This window comes from Chiloscyllium plagiosum, unplaced genomic scaffold (assembly GCF_037043375.1).
Source record: "Chiloscyllium plagiosum isolate Xiang-an unplaced genomic scaffold, Cpla_swu_hap1 HiC_scaffold_45, whole genome shotgun sequence".
Classification (NCBI taxonomy): domain Eukaryota; kingdom Metazoa; phylum Chordata; class Chondrichthyes; order Orectolobiformes; family Hemiscylliidae; genus Chiloscyllium; species Chiloscyllium plagiosum.
The window spans coordinates 2,928,068-2,954,269 of record NW_028270183.1 but is presented as its reverse complement, the minus strand read 5'-3'; the positions used below and the strand labels follow the sequence as shown (position 1 = coordinate 2,954,269).

Sequence of the window (26,202 nt, the reverse complement as noted above, 5' to 3'; positions counted from 1 at the left end):
ACCTGCACCCTGCTTCAGTTGGTGGTCTATCATCAACCAGTTCACTAATGAGTTAGTTTGATGCTAAAACTGCAAAGCACACAGTGAGAGAAAGGATGCCGCTTACCTGGTCATTGTAATCTTCAGGAAACTGCCTAAGCACTTCAGGGTCTGAAAGAGCAAGCCAAACAAACAGTCATCAGTCTCAGCACTCAAATTGTACCCTGTATTCATGGTTACTCATGACATGTTGGGTCGTGTACTAATCTGCAAACTTTGCAGGAAGGTTTACTGCAAGAAAGTGAACTGGAAGTTTAGAGTCAGAGTCTGTTGAGCCTGTACTGAATTGATTTGGAAGAGCTAGAGTGGGGGGGGAGGGAGGGGGTTTAGCTTAGCTAAATACAGGAATTATGCTCAAGTTACAGAGTTCCCACTGAGCTCATCACCAACTTTTGAAGGGTTGAAATTACCCACAGACATATAATCTCTTCAAAAAAGTTCTGCGATGTCTTCAGAATTGGTGCATGGCCTATATGCTGTCAGGGAACAAGGCAGCAAAGCAAGTTGAATAGTATAACCATGATGGACCAGGTGGCCTCCTTCCATCCTATATCATTCCAGTTCTGAGACTGATCTACAAGATGGAGTTTAGCAGATCCTTATTGGAGTAGCAATGATGCTGTCTAGTATAACTTCTGTGGAAACATCTCAACATAAAAAATGCTCACTAATCCCTCCATTAGAGCCTATTTGGAAGCTGTCCCTCTTCACTTGAGTTTGATAGTTGGAGAGTACATATAGATTGGCGGTAGGGTGCTTGGCTTTGTTAGTATTGATACCTGCCTAACAACATGTGGATGGCAAAAATACTAGTATTGACGTGAAATATGAGGCTGAGTGTCTCCAAATGGTTCCTTTAGGAATCACAGATTACAATGATATGGATGTAGTACTGGATAGGAAACCCACAGGGTGAGGATTCAAATTCTACGTTGTGAAATTGAATTCAACAATGCAGTCCAGTAACTCATCCAGTTGTGGGTTTTCCCACTAGCAGAGGACTTCAACATGTGTCAGTTGTCTGGCTTTCTTTAGCTGCCTCGATAACCTGATATTCTCACCCTGGACTCTGGCTGCCCAATATATTGCTCAACCAATCTCAACAGCCACTGCATCAGAGGTCAGATCAGTTTTCCTTCGTGTGAATCCAAGGAAAGTGATGGGACCAGATGGAGTACCAGGCCATGCACTCAGAGCATGCGCAGATCAACTGGCAGAGGTCTTCTCAGACATCTTCAACCTCTCCCCGAAGCAGGCCTCTGTCTCTGCCTGTTTCAAGAGGCCAACATCATCCCTGTGCCTCAGAAGGCTCATGCAGCATGTCTCAATGACTACCGCCCAGTGGCCCTAACTTCGGTGGTCATGAAGTGCTTTGAAAGGCTGATCATGGCATTAATCAACTCCAGCCTCCCCACTACTCTTGATCCACTTCACTTTGCCTATGTGACCATCAGATCCACGTCAGATGCCATGTCACTTGGCCTTCATTTCTCCCTAGAACATCTTGACACCAAGGACAGCTAAGGAACAATCTTACTCTTTGGCTACAGTGCAACCTTCAACACTATTATCCCCTTAAGACTGATTATTAAACTTAGTGATCTCAGACTGAGCCCCACTCTCTGCAACTGGATCCTCAGTTTCCTGACCCACAGGCCACAATCAGTGAGGCTTGGGACAATATTTCATCTTCACTAACACTCAACACTGGAGCCCCCCAGGGGTGTGTACTCATCCCCTACTGTACTCACTGTATACCCAAGACTGTGTCGCCAAATACTAGACTAATGCCATTTACAAGTTCACTGATGACACCACCATAGTCGGTCGAATCTCAGATGATGATGAAACAGATTACAGAAGGGAGGTGGAAGATCTGGAAAAATGCTGCACTGAGAACAACCTCACTCTCAATGCCAGCAAAACCAAAGAACTCATTACTGACTTTTGGCGGGATGTTACTCATGCCCCCCCCCTACACATTAACAGCACAGAGGTGGAACGAGTGGAGAGTGTCAAGCAGCTCCTGGACTCCTCACGTGGATGCACTGGTTACAAAGGCCCAACAATGTCTCTTCTTCCTCAGGCAGCTGAGGAAATTTGGCATGATGGTGAATACCCTTGCCAACTTTTATAGGTGTACCATCGAGAGTATTCTGTCTGGATGTATCACTACCTGGTATGGTAACTGTACCATTCAAGATCGGAGACGGTTACAGAGAGTGGTGAACTCAGCCCAGACAATCACAAAGGCCAACCTCCCATCCACAGAATCCACCTACCAGGCCCGCTGTCAAAGGAAGGTTGCCAGCATTCTTAAAGATGCATCCGATTCTGGCAATGTTTTTCTATAGTCTCTACCATCCGGGGGAAGATACAGAAGCCTGAACACACGCACCAGCCAGTTTCTAAACAGTTTCTACCCTATTGCTGTTAGAATACTGAATGGACTCACAAACCCTTAACATTTGCCTGTACTTGTGGTTTTGTTTTTGCTGCTGTTTACCTATTATTTACTATCGATGCTACTTAACCCTGTGATCTGCCTGTATTGCTCACATGACAAAACTTTTCACTGTGCCTCGGTACACATGACAATAAATTCAAATTCAATTCAATTCAATTCAACTCTTCCCCCATTGTCAGCCCCTTTATATCACCCTCAGCTCCCCCATTGTCAGCCCCTTTATATCACCCTCAGCTCCCCCATTGTCAGCCCCTTTATATCACCCTCAGCTCCCCCATTGTCAGCCCCTTTATATCACCCTCAGCTCCCCCATTGTCAGCCCCTTTATATCACCCTCAGCTCCCCCATTGTCAGCCCCTTTATATCACCCTCAGCTCCCCCATTGTCAGCCCCTTTATATCACCCTCAGCTCCCCCATTGTCAGCCCCTTTATATCACCCTCAGCTCCCCCATTGTCAGCCCCTTTATATCACCCTCAGCTCCCCCATTGTCAGCCCCTTTATATCACCCTCAGCTCCCCCATTGTCAGCCCCTTTATATCACCCTCAGCTCTTCATTGTGCAATCTCTCTAACCTGCTTCCCTCTCTAACTGTCCCACAATTGTGCTCGTCTCCTGAATATTGTATCCCTCCACCCTATTTCATTTTTCTGGATTTGTAATTTGAATGCAATGGTAGTTCACCTAAATTTTGTCCTCGATATGATATTGATCCACAGAGAATGAGAGCTCTTTGATTCATGATTAATGAATGAATATGAGACCTCAATTTATATAATGTGGATAAATGTGAGGTTATTCAGGTTGACATGCAGGTGTAGCAGGCAGTGAGGAACGCTAATGGCATGCTGGCCTTCATATCAAGAGGATTTGAGAATAGGAGTAGGGATGTCTTGCTACAGTTATACAGAGCTGAAAATGTGTTGCTGCAAAAGCGCAGCAGGTCAGGCAGCATCCAAGGAACAGGAGAATCGACGTTTCGGGCATAAGCCCTTTTTCAGGAATCTGTTATACAGGGCCTAGGTGAGGCTGCACATTGAGTATTGTGTGCAGTTTTGGTCTCCCAGTCTGAAGAAGGACATTCTCACTATTGAGGGAGTCCAGCAAAGGTTCACCAGACTGATTCCCGGGATGGCAGGACTGACATATGAGGAAAGGCTGGATCGACTGGGCTTGTACTCACTGGAATTTAGAATAATGATGGGGGAGTCTCACAGAAACATAAAATCCTGAGGGGGCTGGACAGGCTAGATGTGGGAAGAACGTTCCTGAGGTTGGGAAAATCCTAGGGGCCACAGTCTAAGAATAAAGGGTAAACTATTCAGGACTGAGATGAGGAAGAATTTCTTCACCCAGAGAGTTGTTGTTGTGGGCTCAGTGTCAGACTGCTTTCCCACAGGAAGCTGTCGGGGCCAGTTCATTACGAATTACTAATATTCAAGAAAGGATCAAGGGGGATAGGGAGAGGGCAAGAGTGGGATTCTGAGATTTTGTGACCAGCCATGATCACATTGAATGGCGGTACAGGCTCGAAGGGCCAAAAGGCCTACTGTACCTATTTTCTATATTTCCCATTTTAATTATTCTACTGCTCACAATCAGCCTGTTCAAACTATCATTGGTCTCTTTCATCTGCAAACTTCAGAGAATTAAGCATGAAAGCACACAAAGATGTAAAGGCTGCCATACCTAGTAAATATTCCAATGTGATTGTGGATAGTTTGCTGTTTGCTCTTTCTGCAACTATGATCAGGGATTGGTCTAGGCACATCTGTGTGCAGCAAGAGTCAGCATTTTCAGGAGAGGAGGGAAGAAAGAGAGAAAACCACATGCAGTAGTGGAGCATTTGTGAGAAATCCCTGAACTGCACCAGCAGAGAGCTGGGCCTGCTTCCTAGCAGACAGGATGTGGTTTAATACAAGATGGGGCAGCTCATTAACTGGAACGCGATTCAGGCTTATTTAAATATAAAATGTCTGCTTGAAGCATCTTGTCTTGTCTTCTCATCCCCTGTCAGCACACAACCAATTCTCTGGCTACAAATACTTTCTGCATTAAGTGTGTTTTCTGAGTTGTGGAGATGATATTTTGTGGGTACTTCTGTCTCCTTCACATGTTCACTTAACGATGAGCTCAGCAGGAAACTTGTGGCTTAAGCACAACATTTTTAAAAAGTCCAGTCGACCGAAAGCAGTCTGACACTGAGCCCACAACAACAGGAGCCACTGCACCTGTTTCAGTGCCTTCAGATTTCTCCTTTCCTGCTCCCAGGGCTCTGGGCTTGACCAGTGACAGTCTTATATACAACTATTCAGGTGGCCATTCCACATTTCTGAACATGCGATGGCTGGCTATTTGACCACGGGAGGCATTATTGCTAAGCAGGTTCTGTCTATACATGTACTCAGACCAATCACAATACTCAGGGCTTCTATGTCACTTTAAATAAGGTTAATCATCTAGCCCTCTGGTCTCACCCTGGCTGAACTCAGCTTAACTGATCCGAGAGGAGAAATTGAAACTGAGATCTTCATGGTGTGTAAAAGTCACAAGCATATATAATAACAGTTGTAGCACCTTTAACATTTCAAAACCACCCAAGGTACTTCACAGTAGCGATACCAAACAAAAATTTGACATCAGGCTGCGCTTGGAAATTTAAAATAGATGACCAAGAAGGAGGCTTTCGGGGGTGTCTCAAAGAGAGTGGACCACCTTTTCAGAGAGGGCTTCTGCAGGATGTGCATAATGCCATTCAAATGGGTTGCTTTGTCTTGATGGTGTCAAACCTCTTCAGTGACATTGGAGCTGCACTAATCCAGCCAAGTGAGGAGTATTCCATCACATTCCTGACTTGTGTCTTGTTGGTGGTGGACAGGCTTTGGGGAGACAGGAGGGAAGTTACTCATTGCAGCAACCCTAACATCTGGACTTGTTCTTGTAGCCACTGTATTTATAAAGCCGTTCCAGTTCAGTTTTGGGTCAATGGTAACCCCTACGATGTTGGTAGAGGGGTTCAGTGATGGTTATACCATTGGATGTTAAAGGGCAATGGTTGTAATGTCTTTTGTTGGAGTTGATCATTGCCTGGTATTTGTAAGGTGCCAATGAAACTTGCCTGTTGTCAGCTCAAACCTGGATATTCTTCAGATCTTGCTGCATTTGAACATGGGCTGATGTCTCCTTTCAACTGCATGGTTGCAGTGAGTCAGGAAACTCTAGTTCAGAGTCAGAGAATTGGGTTACAATACATACAGGAGAATTCCACAGGACTAGTTTTATGTTTCTTAAAGTTTTGATGTCTGGTGGGGACAGGACAGGACTTTGGGTTGTGAACTTTAACAAATGTAATTGGAAGCATGTGACCAGTAGTGAACCACGGCAATCGATACTGGGATCCCTGCTATTTGTCATGTATATAAATGACTTGGATGTAAATGTACAAGGTATAACTAGTAAGTTTGCAGATGACACGAAAACTGTTGGTGTTGTTGACAGTGAAGAGGGTGGTCTCAGGCTACAGTCTGATATTGATCAGCTGGTAAATTGGGCAGAGGAATGGCAGATGGAATTTAATCTCAATAAGTGTGAGATGATGCAGTTTGGGAGATCTAATAATGGAAAGATTTACACAATGAATCGTAGGTCCTTAGGGAGTACTGTACTGAGGAACAAAGGATGTTGGTGAGCAAGTCCATAGATCCTTGAAGATGTCACTACAGGTAGGTAAGATGGTGAAGAAGGCATAGGGATGTCCACCTTCATTAGCCAGGATGTGGAATATCAGAACAAGGAAGTCTTGTTACAACTTCATAAAACATTGGTTAGGCCACGATTGCACTGGAGAAGATGCAAAGGAGATTCACCAGGATGTTGCCTGGGATAGAAACTCTCAGCTATAAGGAGAGACTGGATAGGCTGGGTTTGTTTTCCCTGCAGCAGAGGAGGCTGATTGAGGTTTTCAAAATCATGAGAGGCATAGACAGAGTAGATCATGAAAATCTCTTAGTCATAGTAGATGGGTCTAGGACCAAAGGGCAGAAGTTTAAAGTGAGAAGATCTGGGGAAAAGTTTTTCCCCCAAGAGGCTGGTAGAAATATGGAACATGCAGCTTGAGAGGGTGTTGGGGGCAGATAGTCTTGCAATATTTAGGAAGAATCTGGATGAGCACTTAAAATGCCAGGGCATTATAGGCTATGGACCATGTGGAGGGAAATGGGATTAGTGTAATTTGGTGTTTATTGGTTGGCATAGACAGGCTGGCCTGAAGGGCCTGTTTCTATGGTGTATGACTCTGTGAAAGGAAAAGATCACTGAGGATAGGCAGCACTTAGAGAATATGTTGAAAGGAGAATATGGTTAAATATATGCTGCCAGTGAGCTGCCTTTTTGTCAGCTATGCCACGAGTTTTGCATTATTAGACATTATTAAGTGCCGAAAAAGAACTAAACTTAAGCAAAATCCCCTTATGTGAGTATGAGAGGAACAAGTGTGTTTAGAGATTGCTGAGACTGTGCAAACTTGTTTCCTGCAGCATTTGGTAATTGCTCAACCACATCAACACTCTAGCTCAGTCACTCTGTCATGATTTTAAGGTGTGTCTTGTTAGGCCCAACATGCTTAGACAGATAATGACAAGGTTGCATAGATCTGGCTCCTGTTCCTACATGTTTAGAAGTTTGAGGGACAATCTAGTTGAGGTGCTTAAAAGTAATTACAGGTTCAATACCATAGATATAGAGAAACTATTCCCCTGGTACTGGTGGGGGAGAAAAGGGATGGAATCTAGAGCAATGGTCAGTCTGGAAGCACCCCTTCAACACACAAAATGAAAGGGAAATGTGCAACTCTCTTCACTAAAGACTGTAGAAGTGTTAATAATAAGTTATTCAACTATTTAAAAATACTTGTGTAAGCTAAGGGTATTAAAGGATTTGGTCAGAGGCAGGTAAAAGGAATTCAGAAAGTAAGATGAGCAGTTGAGGCAAATTTGGGAGTTTGAGTGGACAGGACCAAGTGCGTTTGTCTATATCCATCTCAAGAGAACATTTGTAGATACATTTAAGATAGAACAACTTTTCAGGATTTATATTGAACAATTTTTCTCACTTACCAACATCTGATGATTTTGGACATGAGGCCTCGATAAATAACTCGAATGTCCTTTCTGGGCTTTCTCTGAAAACAAATATACATGGTGAAGTCACAGCATGATCTGGAGTAAAAAAGCCTTCTCTTACTCCTCAACATTGACTCAAGCTGGGTATTGAGGCCTTCTGACAGCCAATGGTAACTAAGCCTTGTGTACATGAACTTCAGACATATCTCAGAACATCCCACACACTTTTACACACTCTCACATACTTTCTCTTGCTCTGTCTCTCACACATACAAACTCTCACATTTGCAGACTGTCTCTCAGACACACTCACAGTCATGCAGACAATTTCTCTCTCTCTCTCACACACACAAAGACAGCCCTGACTGCCTGAGGTAGACAATCTGAAAATCAAGCCCCACTCATCACAGAGTCATGACAAAGTGAAAATTTGATTAAACCAATGATTTGCTAAATGTCACTTCACCTGATGAAAGGGCTACACTCCGAAAGGTTGTGATTTCAAATAAGCCTGTTGGACTATACCCTGGTGTCATGTGACTTCTGATTTTGTCCAACACCGGGACCTCCACATCAATCCTTTAATGATGACTGAAGATTATCGTTACATCAATTCTCATTCTGAAAGGTTATGGGTACATCGATTCTGAGTCTGGAAGGTTATGGTTACATTGATCCTCAGTCTGGAAGGTTATGGTTACATCGATTCTCAGTCAGTGTCATGGTTACATTGATTCTGAGTCTGAAAGGTTATGGTTACATCAATTCTCAGTCTGGAAGGTTATGGCTACGTCGATTCTCATCTGAAAGGTTATGGTTACATCAATTCTCAGTCTGGAAGGCTATGGTTACATCAATTCTCAGTCTGGAAGGTTATGGTTACATCGATACTCAGTCTGGAAGGTTATGGTTACATCAATTCTCAGTCTGGAAGGTTATGGTTACATCGATACTCAGTCTGGAAGGTTATGGTTACAGCAATTCTCAGTCTGGAAGGTTATGGCTACGTCGATTCTCATCTGAAAGGTTATGGTTACATCAATTCTCAGTCTGGAAGGTTATGGTTACATCGATAGTCTGGAAGGCTATGGTTACATCAATTCTCATTCTGGAAGGTTATGGTTACATTGATTCTCAGTCTGGAAGGTTATGGTTACATCAATTCTCAGTCTGGAAGGTTATGGTTACATCAATTCTCAGTCTGGAAGGCTATGGTTACATGAATTCTCAGTCTGGAAGGTTATGGTTACATCGATACTCAGTCTGGAAGGTTATGGTTACATCGATTCTCAGTCTGGAAGGTTATGGTTACATTGATCTCAGTCTGGAAGGTTATGGTTACATCGATACTCAGTCTGGAAGGTTACGGTTACAGCGATCCTCATCTGGAAGGTCATGGTTACATTAATTCTCATTCTGGAAGGTTACGGTTACATCAATTCTCAGTCTGGAAGGTTACGGTTACATAGATTCTCAGTCTGGAAGGTTATGGTTACATCGATTCTCAGTCTGGAAGGTTATGGTTACAGCGATTTTAAGTCTGGAAGGTTATGGTTACATCGATTCTCATCTGGAAGGTTATGGTTACATAGATTCTCAGTCTGGAAGGCTATGGTTACATCAATTCTCAGTCTGGAAGGTTACGGTTACAGCGATCCTCATCTGGAAGGTCATGGTTACATCAATTCTCATTCTGGAAGGTTACGGTTACATCAATTCTCAGTCTGGAAGGTTATGGTTACATCGATTCTCAGTCTGGAAGGTTATGGTTACATCAATTCTCAGTCTGGAAGGCTATGGTTACATGAATTCTCAGTCTGGAAGGTTATGGTTACATCGATACTCAGTCTGGAAGGTTATGGTTACATCGATTCTCAGTCTGGAAGGTTATGGTTACATTGATCTCAGTCTGGAAGGTTATGGTTACATCGATACTCAGTCTGGAAGGTTACGGTTACAGCGATCCTCATCTGGAAGGTCATGGTTACATTAATTCTCATTCTGGAAGGTTACGGTTACATCAATTCTCAGTCTGGAAGGTTACGGTTACATAGATTCTCAGTCTGGAAGGTTATGGTTACATCGATTCTCAGTCTGGAAGATTATGGTTACAGCGATTTTAAGTCTGGAAGGTTATGGTTACATCGATTCTCATCTGGAAGGTTATGGTTACATAGATTCTCAGTCTGGAAGGCTATGGTTACATCAATTCTCAGTCTGGAAGGTTACGGTTACAGCGATCCTCATCTGGAAGGTCATGGTTACATCAATTCTCATTCTGGAAGGTTACGGTTACATCAATTCTCAGTCTGGAAGGTTACGGTTACATCAATTCTCTGTCTGGAAGGTTATGGTTACATCGATTCTCAGTCTGGAAGGCTATGGTTACATCAATTCTCATTCTGGAAGGTTACGGTTACATAGATTCTCAGTCTGGAAGGTTATGGTTACATCGATTCTCAGTCTGGAAGGTTATGGTTACATCAATTCTCAGTCTGGAAGGTTCTGGTTACAGTGATTTTCAGTCTGGAAGGTTATAGTTATAGCGATTCTCAGTTTTTCATTCACTGGTTCAGCATTTTCCCTTCGAGATACTCTGAAGGTGTTTATTCGCTTTTCTTTTCATTAGTTGATTTGCAGATGGAATAGATTTAGTGTAAATAGTGGGGAGAACAGCTGCCTGGAGACTCTCTGTTACTTCCTGCACAGAAGGGAGAGCCTGATTTAGACGCATTCTCTTTGTTTATTGAGCATTCACCCTCGTTGTGGTCACCTGGCTAGGAATCATTCAAGTGGTTATATTATGCTGAACTCTCCTGTGTCCACAATAGTTGGTCCTGATTGAAAAACCAATAAAAAGACTGTCTTTGGGCAAAACTATCCAGAATACACATATGTGGTGCTATTCTATCCAGAATTGTCCCTCACTGTTTGTAGATACAACTCACAATTGTTCCAGTTACTCATTTTCAAAACATCTTCAACAGTTTCTTTGGTTTAAAATAGTATCTCTTCCTATTTTAGTCTACAGTCCAAAACAAAAGTAATCTTTACATGCTTCTGTATTTAGGAGACATGAGAGATCATGCCTTACAAATTTGTTACGAGTTTTTTGGTGAAGTGAGCAGAACATTTGATGAGGGCAGGGCAGTAAATGTAGTCTATATAGGTATCAATAAGGCCTTTAAGTTCCATGTGGTAGCTGCACCAGAAGGTTAGATCGCATGGAATCCAGGTCAAGCTGGCAAACTGGACACACAATTGATGAGATGGTAGGAGACAGAGAATAATAGTGGAATTGTTGGACTGGATGCCTGTGAGTGGAATACCTCAGCGGTCGATGCTGGGCCCATTACTGTTTGTTATTTATATAATTTATTTGGATAAGAAAGAACAAAGCATGATTAGTAAGTTTGCAGATGGCACTAAAATAGGCGGTATCGTGGACATTGAGGAAGGTTATCAGAAATTGCAGCAGGACCTTGATCATCTGGGGATGTGGGCCCAGAAATGGCAAATGGAGTTTAATATAGATAAGTGTGAGGTCTTGCATTTTGCAAAGTCAATTAAGGTAGAAGTTTCATGGTGAATGGTAGGGCCTTAAGGAGCGTATGGAACACTGGGATCTTGGCGTTCAGGTGCATGGCTCTCTGAAAGTGGAGTTACAGGTAGATGGGGCATTGAAGAAGGCTTTTGGCACACTGGCCTGCATCAGTCAGGGCACTGAGTATCAAAGTTGAGAAGTTATGTTGCAGTTATACAGGACATTGGTGAGGCAGCACTTGGAGTATTGTGTTCACTTTTGGTCACCTTGCTACAGGAAGGATGTCATTTAACTGAAAACAGTACAGAAGAAATTTACAAGTGTGTTGTCAGGACTCAACAATCTGAGTTATAGGGAGCGGTTGGACAAGCGAGGTCTTTTTCCTTTACAGCGTAGGAGACCGAGGGGGGGATCTTATTGAAGTGTATAAGATCATGAGAGGCATGGATTGGGTGAATGCACTCAGTCTTTTTCGCAGGGTTGGGGAATCATGGACTAGAGGAAATCAGTTTAAGGTTAGAGGGGAAAAAATAAAAGGGAACCTGATGGGCAAACTTTTTTACACAGAGGGTGGTACACATATGGAATGAGCTGCCGACAGAAGTGGTTGAGGCAGGTACATTGACAACACTTAAAAGGCATTTGGACAAATACATGGATAGGAAAGGTTTAGAAGGATATGGGGCCAAGTGCAGGGCGTCACTGCCAGTCCGAGAGGCGGTCAGGTCTGCCAATCAGAAATTGCCATGGAGGCAGAGCCGAGGAGTCAGACAGCACACAGAGCCATGGTAATAGGGGACTCCATAGTGAGAGGAACTGAAAGGGGTTTCTGCGGCAACAGGTGGGATTTGAGGATGGTGTGTTGCCTTCCTGGTGCCAGGATTAAGGACATCGCAGAAAGAGTGCAGGAAATCCTCAAAGGCGAAAGCGAAGAGCCAGACGTGGTGATGCATGTCAGCACAAATGACGTCTGGAAGAAGAGGAGGGACATTCTACAGCGGAACTTCGGAGAACTCGGAAGAAGGCTGAAAAGCAGGACGTCCAGGGTGGTTATCTCCAGTTTGCTTCCAGTTCCTCGGGCTGGAGAGGACAGGAACAGGAAGATAATGGACTTGAATGTGTGGCTGGGGAACTGGTGCAGGAAGCAAGGATTTAAATTCTTGGATCACTGGGATATGTTTAGCGGTAAGGATAAATTATACAAGAGGGATGGGTTGCACCTTAATAGGTGGGGGACCAGCATTCTGGCAGATAGGTTTGCCACTGCAACACAGCTACGTTTAAACTAAGTAACGGGGTGGGGGGACAAACTGGAAGTTTAAGAAGGAAGTTAAAGGGAAAGTTAGAACAAGGGAAATCAAGAAAGACAACGGAATCAATTGGGCAGAAAACTCAAAAAAGGATCATGCCGTAAGGTCAAGTGAAATAGGGATTGATAGGAAGGGTGAGGGGTGTAACAAATTAAAAATATTATATATGAATGCACGAAGCATTAGAAATAAGGTGGATGAGCTTGAGGCTCATTTGGAAATTGGCAGTTACGATGTTGTGGGGATAACGGAGACATGGCTTCAAGTGGACAGGACCTGGGAAATGAATATTCAAGGCTATACGTGCTATCGTAAGGACAGACTGACTGGCAGAGGGGGTGGGGTGGCCCTGTTGGTAAGGAATGATATTCAGTCCCTTGCGTGGGGGGACCTAGAATCAGGGGATGCCGAGTCAGTAAGGATAGAGCTGAGAAATTCTAACGGCAGAAAGACCCTAATGGGAGTTATCTACAGGCCCCCAAATAGTAGCCTGGATGTAGTGTGTAAGTTGAAGGAGCTGAAATTGGCCTGTCGGAAAGATATTACTACAGTTGTTATGGGGGATTTCAACATGCAGGTAGACTGGGAGAATCAGGATGGTACTGGACCCTAAGAAAGAGACTTTGTGGAGTGCCTCCGAGATGGATTCTTAGAACAGCTGGTACTGGAGCCTACCAGGGAGAAGGCAATTCTGGATCTGGTGTTGTGCAACGAACCGGATTTGATCAGGGACCTCGAAGTAAAGGAGCCATTAGGAGGTTGTGACCACAATACAATAAGCATTAATCTGCAGTTTGAAAGGGAGAGGGTGGAATCGGAAGTGACAATATTTCAATTGAATAAGGGGAACTGTGGAGCTATGAGGGAGGAGCTGGCCAAAGTTCAATGGTGCAATACCCAAGCAGGGATGGTGATGGAACAATAATGGCAGGGATTTCTGGGTAAAATGCAGAAGGTGCAGGATCAGTTCATTCCAAAAAGGAAGAAAGATCCTAAGGGGAGGCAGGGGTGGCTATGGCTGGACGAGGGAAGTTAAGGACCATATAAAGACAAAAGGGAAAAAGTATAACATAGCAAAGATGAGTGGGAAATCGGAGGATGTTTTTAAAGAACAACAGAGGATAACTAAAAAGGAAATACGCAAAGAAAAAATAAGGTACGAAGGTAAACTGGCCAGAAATATAAAGGAGGATAGTAAAGGCTTTTTTAGGTATGTGAAAGGGAAAAAAATAGTTAAGACTAAAATTGGGCCCTTGAAGACAGAAACAGGTGAATTTATTACGGTGAACAAAGAAATGGCAGAAGACTTGAATTGGTATTTTAGATCTGTCTTCACTGAGGAAGACACGAGCAATCTCCCAGATGTAATAGTGGCTGAAGGACCTGAACTGAAGGGAGTTTATATTAGGCAGGAATTGGTGTTGGAGAGACTGTTAGGTCTGAAGGCTGATACGTCCCTGGGACCTGATGGTCTACATCCCAGGGTACTGAAGGAGGTGGCTCAAGAAATCGTGGATACATTGGTGATCATTTTCCAATGTTCTATAGATTCAGGATCAGTTCCTGCAGATTGGAGGGTGGCTAATGTTGTCCCACTTTTTAGGAAAGAAGGGAGAGAGAAAACAGAGAATTATAGACCAGTTAGTCTGAGCTAAATGGTGGGAAAAATGCTGGAGTCAATTATAAAGGATGAAATTACGACACATCTGGATAACAGTAACAGGATAGGTCAGAGTCAGCATGGATTTATGAAGGGGAAATCATGCTTGACTAATCTTCTGGAATTTTTTGAGGATGTAACTCTGAAGATGGACAAGGGAGATCCAGTGGATGTAGTATACCTGGACTTTCAGAAAGCTTTTGATAAAGTCCCACATAGGAGGTTAGTGTGCAAAATTAGGGCATATGGTATTAGGGGCAAAATACTGACATGGATTGAAAATTGGTTGGCTGACAGGAAACAAAGAATAGTGATAAATGGCTCCCTTTCGGAATGACAGGCGGTGACCAGTGGGGGACTGCAAGGATCAGTGCTAGGACTGCAACCTTTTACAATGTACATTAATGATATAGATGAAAGTATTAAAAGTAATATTAGCAAATTTGCTGATGACACAAAGCTGGGTGGCAGGGTGAAATGTGAGGAGGATGTTAGGAGATTACAGGGTGACCTGGATAGGCTAGGAGAGTGGACAGATGCATGGCAGATGTAGTTTAATGTGGATAAATGTGTGGTTATCCACTTTGGTGGCAAGAACAGAAAGGCAGATTACTACCTAAATGGAGTCAAGTTAGTTAAAGGAGCAGTACAACGAGATCTAGGTGTTCTTGTACAGCAGTCAATGAAAGCAAGTATGCAGGTACAACAGGCAGTGAAGAAAGGTAATAGCATGGTGGCCTTCATAACAAGAGGAATTTTGAGTATAGAAGCAAAGAGGTCCTTGTGCAGCTGTACAGAGTCCTGGTGGGACCGCACCTGGAATATTGTGTGCAATTTTGGTCTCCAAATTTGAGTAAAGACATTCTTGGCTATTGATGGAGTGCAGTGTAGGTTCACGAGGTCAATTCCCAGAATGGTGGGACTATCTTACGCTGAAAGATTGGAGCATCTGGGCTTGTATACCCTTGAGTTTGGAACGCTGAGAGGGGATCTGATTGAGACGTATAAGATTATTAAAGGATTGGACACTCTGGAGGCAGGAAGCATGTTTCCGCTGATGGGTGAGTGCCGAACCAGAGGACACAGTTTAAAAATAAGGGTAGGCCACTTAGAACAGAGTTGAGGAGAAACTTCTTCACCCAGAGAGTGGTGGGTGTTTGAAATGCTCTGCCCCAGAAGGCTGTGGAGGCCAAGTCTCTGGATACTTTCAAGAAAGAGTTGGATGGAGCTCTCAAGGATAGTGGAATCAAGGGTTATGGGGATAAGGCAGGAACAGGATACTGATTGAGGATGATCAGCCATGATCATAATGAATGGTGGTGCTGGCTTGAAGGGCAGAATGGCCTACTCCTGCACCTATTGTCTATTGTCTATTGAAATGGGATTAGCGTGGACCGACATTTTGGTCAGCTTGGACCAGTTTGAGCCAAAGGGCCTGTCTCTGTGCTGTAAGACTCTATGACTATGACTCTGCAATACATTATTCCAAAAATGTGTGCTGTCACACTGACTTTCACATGTGGAAGACACTGCTGTACATGGACCTCAGAGCTATTCTTTCTCAAAGAGTCTCCACTTCCTCATCAGAGCTCCATTTGTAATAGGTGAAAGTGAGGATTGCAGATGCTGAAATTCAGAGTTAAGAGTGTGGTGCTGGAAAAGCACAGCAGGAGCTCCTGATGAAGGCCTTATGCCCAAAACGTCAATTCGCCTGCTCCTCGGATGCTGCCTGACCTTCTGTGCTTTTCCATCACCACACTTTCAATTCCATTTTTAATAGCACTCTAGAACTTCATTAGCTTTAGCATCAGTATGAGCTATCCGTGCTAACTTAAAATGTAACTCCAGATCTCAGAATCAGTTAATGAAGAACACTTTCACTGCTGAACACTTCCTTTGAATTATCTCCATCTCTCAGGATGGTTGTGGCTTCTCTAATTTCCACTTGTGTTATTACTGTGAGCTCTGGTGATGGACTTTCTTTAATAATTGCTCTGGTCACTACAACAATAGTCAAATACCTGGAACCTGTTCCTGTAACTGTTCTGTCTCTTTAACCTCAGACTTTCCATGATAATGAGTGGAGCTACATCCTTTGCCTAGTCAAATAATTACCATGGAACAAGTCAACTCTGTCCATGAATGGTTTTTTAACAACTCTGCACAAATTGCACTGATTTCTGGACTCACTCTTGTGAACCCCAGTAAGTCTCATGGGCTGTTAGCGTTCTGAAGTAAAGAATCCCAATTTATTAAAATTGAATTAACACTTACGCCTTCAATTTTTACCTCCTCACTTCATTTCCATAAGACAATAAGACACAGGAGCAGAATTAGGTCATTCAGCCCATCGGGACTGCTCTGCCATTTGATCATGGGTGATCTGTTTCTCAACCCCATCCTCCTGCCTCCTACCTGTAACCTTTGATCCCCTGACCAATCAACAGCCTATCTAACTCTGACTTCAATACACTCAATGGCGTTGGCCTCCACAAACCTCTGCGGCAAAAGCTGCACAGATTAACTACCCCCTGGTTGAAGAAATTCTTCCTCATCTCTTCTCTAAAGAGTCATTCCTTTTCACTCTGAGGTTGTTCCCTCAGGTCCTAGTCGCTCCTACTAGTGGAAATATCTTCTCCAAATCCACTATACTGAGGCCTCTCAGTATTTTGATCTGGTCTTTCTGACCTGAGGAGGACCTCTTGGCCATACCCAACTGTCCTTTCTTTACCGTGGGGTATTTGCCTTCCTTTCACTTTCCCATCCTCTGTCCTTCTCAAGTTTAGGGGGTGACAGAAGAAAACAAGTCTCGTTTTACATATCGGATCATAATCATCAGCCATTACTGCTGCCTCTTTAGCAGCTGCAATTCTTCAGCCTTCAGCATGGCTTCTTATTAAAAAAGCTAGCGAGTTCTAAATTCTTCCAAGAGAAGGGTCTTTCTGAGAGCTTTAAACGTGGTTACAACTCCTGATGCTCATATCTAACTGTCAATATTGCTTGTTTAATCCTTTCAAATTCAATGTAAATTTCCTTAAATTTCCAAGCTTTTGCCTGTATGCTCCTGGTACTAATTCACATGCATCCAGAATACCATCATAATCCTTAAGAACCCACTCTCATAATGCAGCATACCTTCCCTGTGGTCCTCTATATGTCAGTTTGCTCTGTGTGGGCAATACCTAGTTTAATCTGGTTTGCCTTTTCTCAAATGCCTCCATATTCTTTTCCTCAAATCTTGGTAGGGCCTTTACAAACTGAAACATTTCCTTACTGGACTCTAAGATTATGATAGGAATTTCCCTATAACTTTGGCTTCAGGGGACTCCTTTCTTAACTACTTCATTCTAACAGATTTATTTGAAATCAAAAGCTTTTGGAGAGCTGCTCTCTGTCAGGTGCAGTGTGCCAAAAACTTGTGATTACAAATAAACCTGTTGGACTATAACCTGGTGCCATGTGACTTCTGACTTTGTCTACCCCAGTCCAACACCGGCATCTCCACATCATGCTTCATTCTCAGCTTTGACTCCTTTTTTTCTCCCCTGCATCTCTAGTTCCATCCTTCTCATTTCAATTCCATCTTGCTTTCCTTATCTTTCTCAGCCATCTCTAGCATCTTAATTTCTTTTTCCATTTCAAGTGACATTAATACTTCGACATATTTAAACTGATTCCAATATGAACAGACTCTCATGTCTCACTATATGGAATATATCACTCCAACATCTCTATTAAGTCCAAATTCTGTGCTAGTCCTTCAATTATTTCTAATATCTTAGCCCTTGTGAATTGTGGTTGCTTTTAAATTCATCAGAGGCAGCTTTGCCACTTCTCTTTTAGCAGCTTCTAGTGCCACCTTTTTGTCTGTATAAATCTGGTGTTCAATCTTTTAACCATTATCACTTACTCTAACTCTACATCCAATCTTACATTGTCTTTGTTACAAAATCCGGGATGTGCCTCCAAACAATGTCACATCTCCCTGAGATAGTGAGCTGGAAATCAAGCTCCAGTATTCCTGTCACTGTTACAAATGTAACCATTTGATTAAACCACCAATTGGCCAATTTTACATAACTCTCTCATTCAGGTTAAAAGAAAACACACATCGTTTCTTTTCCCTCAATAACAGGAAAACAACTATGTATTATAATTAAACTATGTTTAATTGGGTGTACATGAACTTGACAATGACTCTGAATTCGTGAGTCTGAGAAGATTTGTAGCTCAGGTTGAGGTTCTGGATGTAAGTTTGCTCGCTGAGCTGGAAGGTTTGTTTTCAGACGTTTCATCACCATACTAGGTAACATCATCAGTGAGCCTCCGAATGAAGCACTGGTGGCATGGCCCACTTTTTATTTGTGTGTTTAGGTTTCCTTAGGTTGGTGATGTCATTTCCTGTGGTGATGTCATTTCCTGTTCTTTTTCTCAGGGGGTGGCCATGGGATCCAAATTGATGTGTTTGTTGATAGAGTTCCGGTTGGAATGCCAGGCTTCTAGGAATTCTCTGTATGGTTTGCCTGAGGATGGATGTGTTGTCATAGTCAAACTGGTGTCCTTCCTCATCTGTATGTAAAAATACTAGTGAGAGTGGGTTATGTCTTTTTGTGGCTAGTTGATGGTCATGTATCCTGGTGGCTAGTTTTCTGCCTGTTTGTCCAATGTAGTGCTTGTTACAGTGCTTGCAAGATATTTTGTAAATGACATTAGTTTTGCTTGCTGTCTGTATGGGGTCTTTCAAGTTTATTAGCTGCTGTTTTAGTGTGTTGGTGGGTTTGTGGGCTACCATGATGCCAAGGGGTCTGAGTAGTCTGGCAGTCATTTCCGAGATGTCTTTGATGTAGGGGAGAGTCGCGTTTTGTCTGCGTGTTTAGGTTTGTTGCTGAGAAATCAATGGACTGTGTTCATTGGGTACCTGTTCCTTTTGAATATGCTGTACAGGTGATTTTCCTCTGCTCTTCGTAGTTCCTCTCTGCTGCAGTATGTGGTGGCTTGTTGAAATAATGTTCTAATGCAGCTTCATTTGTGGATTATGATTGTGAGGATGATTGCTTCTGTAGTTCAGTATTTGGTCCGTATGTGTTGTTTTCCTCTAGATGCTAGTTTGAAGATCCCCATTGGCTGTTTGCTGTACTTTAACATCTAGGAATGGCAGTTTGTTGTGATTTTCCTCCTCTTTTGTGAACTTTATGCCAGTAAGGGTATTATTGATGGTCTTGAAGGCTTCCTCTAATTTGTTTCGTTTAGTGCTGACGAAGGTGTCATCCTTGTAGTGGACCCAAAGTTTGGGCTGGATGGTTGGCAGAGCTGTTTGTTCGAGTCTCTGCATTACTGCCTCTGCTAAGAACTTGACTGTGAATGTGAAAACATATGTGTGTGTGTGTGTTTGTGTGTGTGAGCGAGTGAATGACTGACTGAGTGAGAGTGTGTGTTAATATGAGTGTTCGTATGTTTCTAGCACCAAGTAGATCACCAGCGAGTACTCCTCCTTAAGGCTCAGCCGTATGGATCAGCAACTTCAGAATCTCTCATTCCTGCACTGAAATATATTTCTCCCCTACATCCAGCACCAGCTGGTAAAGCGGTTAATATACCCACGAACTCCATTGTGGCTGGCTATCGTTGCCCTCAGGATCGTGCTGATAAAGCCTATAGCAACCAAAGACATGTTTTTCTTATTCTCTCCTTTTCAGCTTTACAGCTTCCATTCTTCACAAACTCACTACAACAAGATAGATTTGTATAGTGCCGTTGAGGTAGTGAAACATCCCAAGGTGCTTCCCAACAGTATTATAAAACAAAGCATGATACTGAGCCATATAAGGAGATTATGAGGTCAGATGATCAAAAGCTTGCTTAAAGAGGTATGTATTACAGGGTAAGCAAAATAAAAGGCATACAGATTTAGGGCAGGAATTTCGGCAGCAGAAATTCAACTTGCTTGCATCCATCTAAAATTATATACTGACCTTTGGTCAAGTGAGGTTCTTCCTTCAAGCAAACATTCTATTCCTGCCTTGCTTACAAACATTCCAAGGAATGGGGGCGGCTATTTGTCAGAAAGCAGACGTTGGATAATCTGCCAAAACTTTCCTCTTCTCACCTAGCACTGTTGTTAAATAAGCATCACTCCTACATGTCCCATTGGCTGACTGAGTAAAGCTTAGAAAATGAACCTGAAGGTGTTAACTTCTTGCTGGAAGGAAGGAAGAGGGGACAGCTGCTCATTACTAAATCAGCCCAATCTTCATTCAATGGGGATGTGGTAGGTTGGGTTTAAAGTGAAACCTAATCCTGTTCTCATCTGACTACTATGCACCTTCCAACTGTCCATAATTAGCATCTGTCCATGAAGGCTGGTAGACATCTCTCTCTGTTATAGTGATACATAGCTTATAGCTTGAGGGGAATCATTCCACGTCAACCATAGCTGAGCAGGAATTTCCCTTCAGGGATGACCTGGTATCAGATCTGAAATCATTCTTTTTCTTACAGTGAGAGCCAATCACCCCAAGTCAGGCAAGATTAGATGAATCAACACTTGAAATAAACCAGTACTCTGGTGTTCTGTGTGGTTAATTACTTGCTAACTAATCCACCAGGTCTTTCCTCATTTAGTAATTGTCCAGAAGGTGAAGAAACATCCAGCTCCCCTTCCTCTGTCATCCTTGTTGGCGGAGTAAGGGAAGGCTACAAAAGACTCAACCTCCTGTTGCCCATCGAAAACCTAAAGTCCGTCCTTGTCACAATGGCACTAGAGAGTGTGTTAATATAGCAGTTAAACTCCTGTCACTGTGATTGCTGTATTACTGACATAATAAAAAAACTGGGTGAATTGATTGTATAAGAAGGCAGATACAACATCTACAATGAGAAGGCTTCTCATGCCACCACATTAACACTGAGTGGATAGAACAGAATAGAAATTTATTGTCACATGAAGGGTTCCTGACTCAATATGTATATAGGCCAAGTAGAGGGGAGGCCATATTGGATTTGGTGCTTGGCAACAAACCATGGCAGGTATCAGATTTCTCGATGGGAGAGCATTTTGGTGATAGTGATCACAACTCCCTGACCTTTACAATACTTACGGAGAGGGATAGGAGCAGACAGTATGGGAAAGTATTTAATTGGGGGAGAAGCAATTACAATCCTATTAGGCAGGAACTGGGGCGGCTAAATTGGGAACAGATGTTCTCGGGGAAATGCACGACAGAAATGTGGAGGTTTTGGATGTAGGTCTGCTCGCTGAGCTGGAAGGTTCATTTCCAGACGTTTCATTACCCTATTAGGTAACATCTTCAGTGGGCCTCAGGTGAAGCAATGCTGAAAATTCCTGCTTTCTATTTATATGTTTGGGTTTCTTTGGGTTGGTGATGTCATTTCCTGTAGTGATGTTATTTCCTATGGTGAAGTCACTTCCTGTTCCTTTTCTCAGGGGTTGGTAGATAGGGTCTAACTCGATGTGTTTGTTGATAGAGTTCTGGTTAGAATGCCATGCTTCTAGGAATTCTCGTGCGTGTCTTTGTTTGGCTTGTCCTAGGATGGATGTGTTGTCCCAGATGAAGTGGTGTCTTTCCTCATCCATATGTGAGGATACTAGTGAGAGAGGGTCATATCTTTTTATGGCTAGTTGGTGTTTACGTAAGCTGGTGGCTAGTTCTCTGCCTGTTTGTCCAATGTAGTGCTTGTTACAGTTCTTGCAAGGTATTTTGTAAATGACGTTAGTTTTGCTTGTTGTCTGTATAGGGTCTTTCAAGTTCATTAGCTGCTGTTTTAGTGTGTTGGTGGGTTTCCTGGGCATTGTGGAGGTTGTTTAGGGAGCACTTGCTGATAGTGCTGGACAGGTTTGTCCCACTGAGGCAAGGAAGGGATGGTAGGGTGAAAGAATCTTGGATGACATGAGATGTGGAACACCTAGTCAAGAGGAAAAAAGAAGCTGACTTAAGATTGAGGAGGCAGGGATCAGATAGGGCTTTAGAGGTTTACAAGGTAGCCAGGAAGGAACTGAAGAATGGATTTAAGAGAGCTGGAAGGGGGCATGAAAAAGCCTTAGTAGGTTGGATTAAGGAAAACTCCAAGGCCAATCAGGGATAGGCCAAGGGTAGGGCCAATCAGGGATAGAGGAGGGAACTTGTGTCTGGAGTCAGTGGAGGTAAGAGAGGTCCTTAATGAATACTTTGCTTCAGTATCCACTAGTGCGAGGGACCTTGACGTCTATGAGGACAGCATAAAACAGACTGATATGCACAAACAGGTTGATCTTCAGAAGGAGGATGTGCTGAAAACTTTGAAAAACGTAAGGATAGATACTTCCCCTGGGCCAGACAGGATATACCTAAGGTTACTACAGGAAGGGAGGGAAGTGATTGCTGCGCCTTTGGCGATGATCTTTGTGTCTTCACCCTCAGAAGACTGGAGGGTGGGAAATGCTATTCCCTTGTTCAAGAAAGGAAATAGGGATAATCCTGGGAATTAGAGGCCAGTCAGTCTTATATCAACGGTGTGCAAATTATTGGAGAGGATCTTGAGAGACAGGATTTATGATTATTTGGAAAACCATAGTTTGATTAGAAATAGTCAGCATGGCTTTGAGAGGGGCAGGTCATGTCTCACAAACCTTATTGAATTCTTTGAGGATGTGACAAAACACAATGATGAAGGTAGAAGAGTGAATGTGGTGTACATGGATTTTAGCAAGGCATTTGATAAGGTTCCCCATGGTAGGCTCATTCATAAAGTCAGGAGGCAAGGGATACAGGGAAATCTGGCTGTCTGGACACAGGATTGGCTGGCCCATAGAAGACAGAGGGTAGTAGGTGATGGAAAGTATTCAGACTGGAGTTTGGTGACCAGTGGTGCTCCACAGGGATCAGTTCTAGGACCTTTCTCTTTTTGATTTTTATAAATAATTTGAATGAGGGAGTGGAAGGGTGGGTTAGTAAGTTTGCTGATGACGTGAAGGTTGGTGGAGTGGTGGGTAGTGTGGAGATCTGTTGTAAGTTGCAACAGGACATTGACAGGATGCAGAACTGGGCTGATAGGTGGCAGATGGAGTTCAAACTGGAAAAATGTGAAGTGATTCACCTTGGATGGTCAAATGTGAATGCAGATTACAGGGTTAAAGGCAGGATTGTTGGCAGTGTAAAGGAACAGAGGTATCTTGGGGTCCATGTCCATAGATCCCTCAAAGTTGCCACTCAAGTTGATAGAGTTGTTAAGAAAGCATATGGTGTGTTGATTTTCACTCACAGGGGGATTGAGTTAACAGCAATGAGGTTATACTGCAGCTCTATACAGCCCTGGTTAGACCACACTTGGAATATTGTATTCAGTTCTCGTCGCCTCATTATAGGAAGGATGTGGAAGCTTTATAGAGGGTGCAGAGGAGATTTACCACGATGCTACCTGGACTGGAGGGCAAGTCTTCTGAAGAAAGGTTGAGGGAGCTAGGGCATTTCTCATTGGAGCGAAGAAAGATGAGAGGTGACTTGAAAGAGTTGTACAAGATGATGAGATAGATAGAGTGAACAGCAGAAATGGCTGTCACTTGGGGGTGTAATTTTAAGGTGATTGGAGGAAGGTTTAGGGGAGATGTTAGAGGTCAGTTATTTATAAAGAGAGTGGTGGGAGTGCATGAAATGCACTGCCAGTAGTGATAGTAGAGTCAGATACATCTAAGTGACTCTTGGATAGGCACATGGAAGGTAGTACAATGAAAGGGTATGTAGGTTAGTTGATCTTAGATTAGGATAAAAGGTCGGCATAACATTGAGGGCCGATGGGTCAGTGCTGTGCTGCACTGTTCTATGTTCTATATGTACTTTTATTTGAAATATACAGTGAAACGTTTTATAAGTCACCACACCACGGCACTTATATTAATGACAGAAGTCATATATAATAAATTGGTAAATTCACACAAATCTCAAGGACAACAAACAATATGGAGATGGACAGGGTGCTTGAGTCCTGGATGGACAGGAGGAGGGAGTATTTGATCGCTTTGTTGTAATGTGTAATTGTATTGTGCACCATGTCTTTTAGCTCTTAATGTAACTGTTTTGTTTGCTTAGTTTAGTGTTGTTACTCAACACTAGTTGTGAGCTGCAGTACTGTACCAAAACTGGTAACTCTGTTTTTAGAAACAACGTTGAAAGAAACACTGAAACCATAACTCAACAGAAAGGAAGTATGATCAATATGAAGGAAGAAGGTGGGGAGATGGATCACTTCTGAAGCCAGCTTAAGCTAAGTCCTAGTGTTAAACCTGTATGATAATAATGACCCACAACAAGGGGGAAGTGGGGATCAATCTGAAAAAATATTTGTGGAATGGGGCATAAATAGACTAACCAAATCTAATGAGAAACAGTGAGGTTTGCCCTTTATGAAGTAGGAACCATTCAGGGATCACACTCTGGCCTGGGGGGAGGAGGCCAGACTAGAAGAGACTTGTCTTCAGATTGATCTAATCTGCTCATGATAGTTGATAGTTGCTAATGAGTGGAACAAATGCACCATCTGAAATAGAACAGGCATTATTAAGGAACAAGATAATGGAAAATGAAGAAGGATCACTGAACCCAAAACTCAACTCTGCTTTCTCTCCATAGATGCTGCCAGACCTACTGTGTTTTTCCTTTCGATTTTTGTTTCTGATTTCCGCAGTTCTTCAATGGTTTTTTGGTTCAGTATAAGGGAAAACTTCTCTATGTTTCTGTTTCCTCTGTTCAGAATCTTTTATTTTCAGATTTAGCTGGCTTTTACTGGAGTAATATGACAAATCTCGAGATTATACACAGCAGATAGACTGTGCACAAACAGCACCATCGATCTTGGATGGAATAGCTTCTTACAAACTACTCTGTTGAGTGAGTTTAACATCTGCTCTCTGTGCTACTTCAAAGCTTACTACTTCTGAGAATGACGGTTTTGTTGTTTGAAAAAAAAGCTGTCAGTTTTTTTAGTGTAATCTGTATTGTACATAGAAAATATGATAAATTAAGGGTGCACAACAGGATGGCAGCAAGAATGATCTGCATCTATCAGTTCACAAACCTTCACAGAAGGTACGAATCTCACACCAACTTCCTTTTCAAGCAACCATTTTGTCATATTCAATTTCTTGTACAGACTTAATCTCAGGTGTACAGACATTACCATCTCCCAATCCTTGCTCAGCAATTACATTTGTTGGCAAAGGCTAAAGCATTAGCTTAGAAATATAAAAAAAAACTTTAAAAAATTATTACTTAAATGTACGTCAACAATACAAAACTACCTGTTAACTCAAGCATCAGCTAAACTGTGGTTTCAGCTCCTTCCTTTCAAACTCTCTACTTGTCTTCAAACACCTAACTGTCACTTCAGCACCAGCTGAGTAGAACAAATTTAGAGAAGGAAAGCATTCATCAGGCAAATTTTAAAAAATATATCACAGTCCTGTAATCGCATTGGAATTGATTGAGTCTCTTACTTGATTCTGGATCCCATGTTGTCTACATGATCAGTCTTCCCAGCTGCAAAGAATCCTGGGCTGGATATGGATAAATCATAGAGTTAGGAAGTGGTGGGGATTGTGGGGAAATGGGGGAGGGGAGGGGGGTGTAAGGGGTGATGGGGTGTCTAGTATTGGATCTAACAGTTTTCTGCCAGCATATAATGCTGCAATCCTTCCGTTACGCTATAGGAAGTACGATGTGTGACGTGCCACTCAGAGCACAGTCACTCTATAGTGAGACTGCAAGCTCAGTCCACAAGCTGAGATGTAGATTTCTGCGGGGAGAAAGTGAGGACTGCAGATGCTGGAGATCAGAGCTAAAAATGTGTTGCTGGAAAAGCGCAGCAGGTCAGGCAGCATTCAAGGAGCAGGAGAATCGACGTTTCAGGCATAAGCTCTTCTTCAGGAATCATGTAGATTTCTGCACCATAATCTCTCTCTACAACAGTCTTCAATATATTCCAATTTTAACAATCATAAAGATATGATAGTGTATGTGATATGGAAATGTAAACATGTCCTGAAGAATTTCAAAGTAGGATCACTGCCCAACA

At 42.8% G+C, this 26,202-nt stretch overlaps 1 protein-coding gene across 3 annotated transcripts in view; it reads right to left on the bottom strand.

Moving 5' to 3' along the window:
• The window catches only part of LOC122552390 (DENN domain-containing protein 1B-like), an 83,644-nt gene extending 57,888 nt beyond the window's left edge, over positions 1-25,756 (bottom strand). For all 3 annotated transcript variants that reach the window (XM_087983376.1, XM_087983378.1, XM_087983379.1), the window contains exons 1-3: positions 25,625-25,756; positions 7,620-7,684; positions 107-150 (exon numbers count right to left, since the gene is read on the bottom strand). In XM_087983376.1, coding sequence (XP_087839502.1) covers positions 107-150; positions 7,620-7,684; positions 25,625-25,641 — 126 coding nt within the window. In that variant the 5' untranslated portion in view covers positions 25,642-25,756. The remainder of the gene's footprint in view (positions 1-106; positions 151-7,619; positions 7,685-25,624) is intronic.
• Between the last annotated feature and the right edge of the window lie 446 nt (positions 25,757-26,202).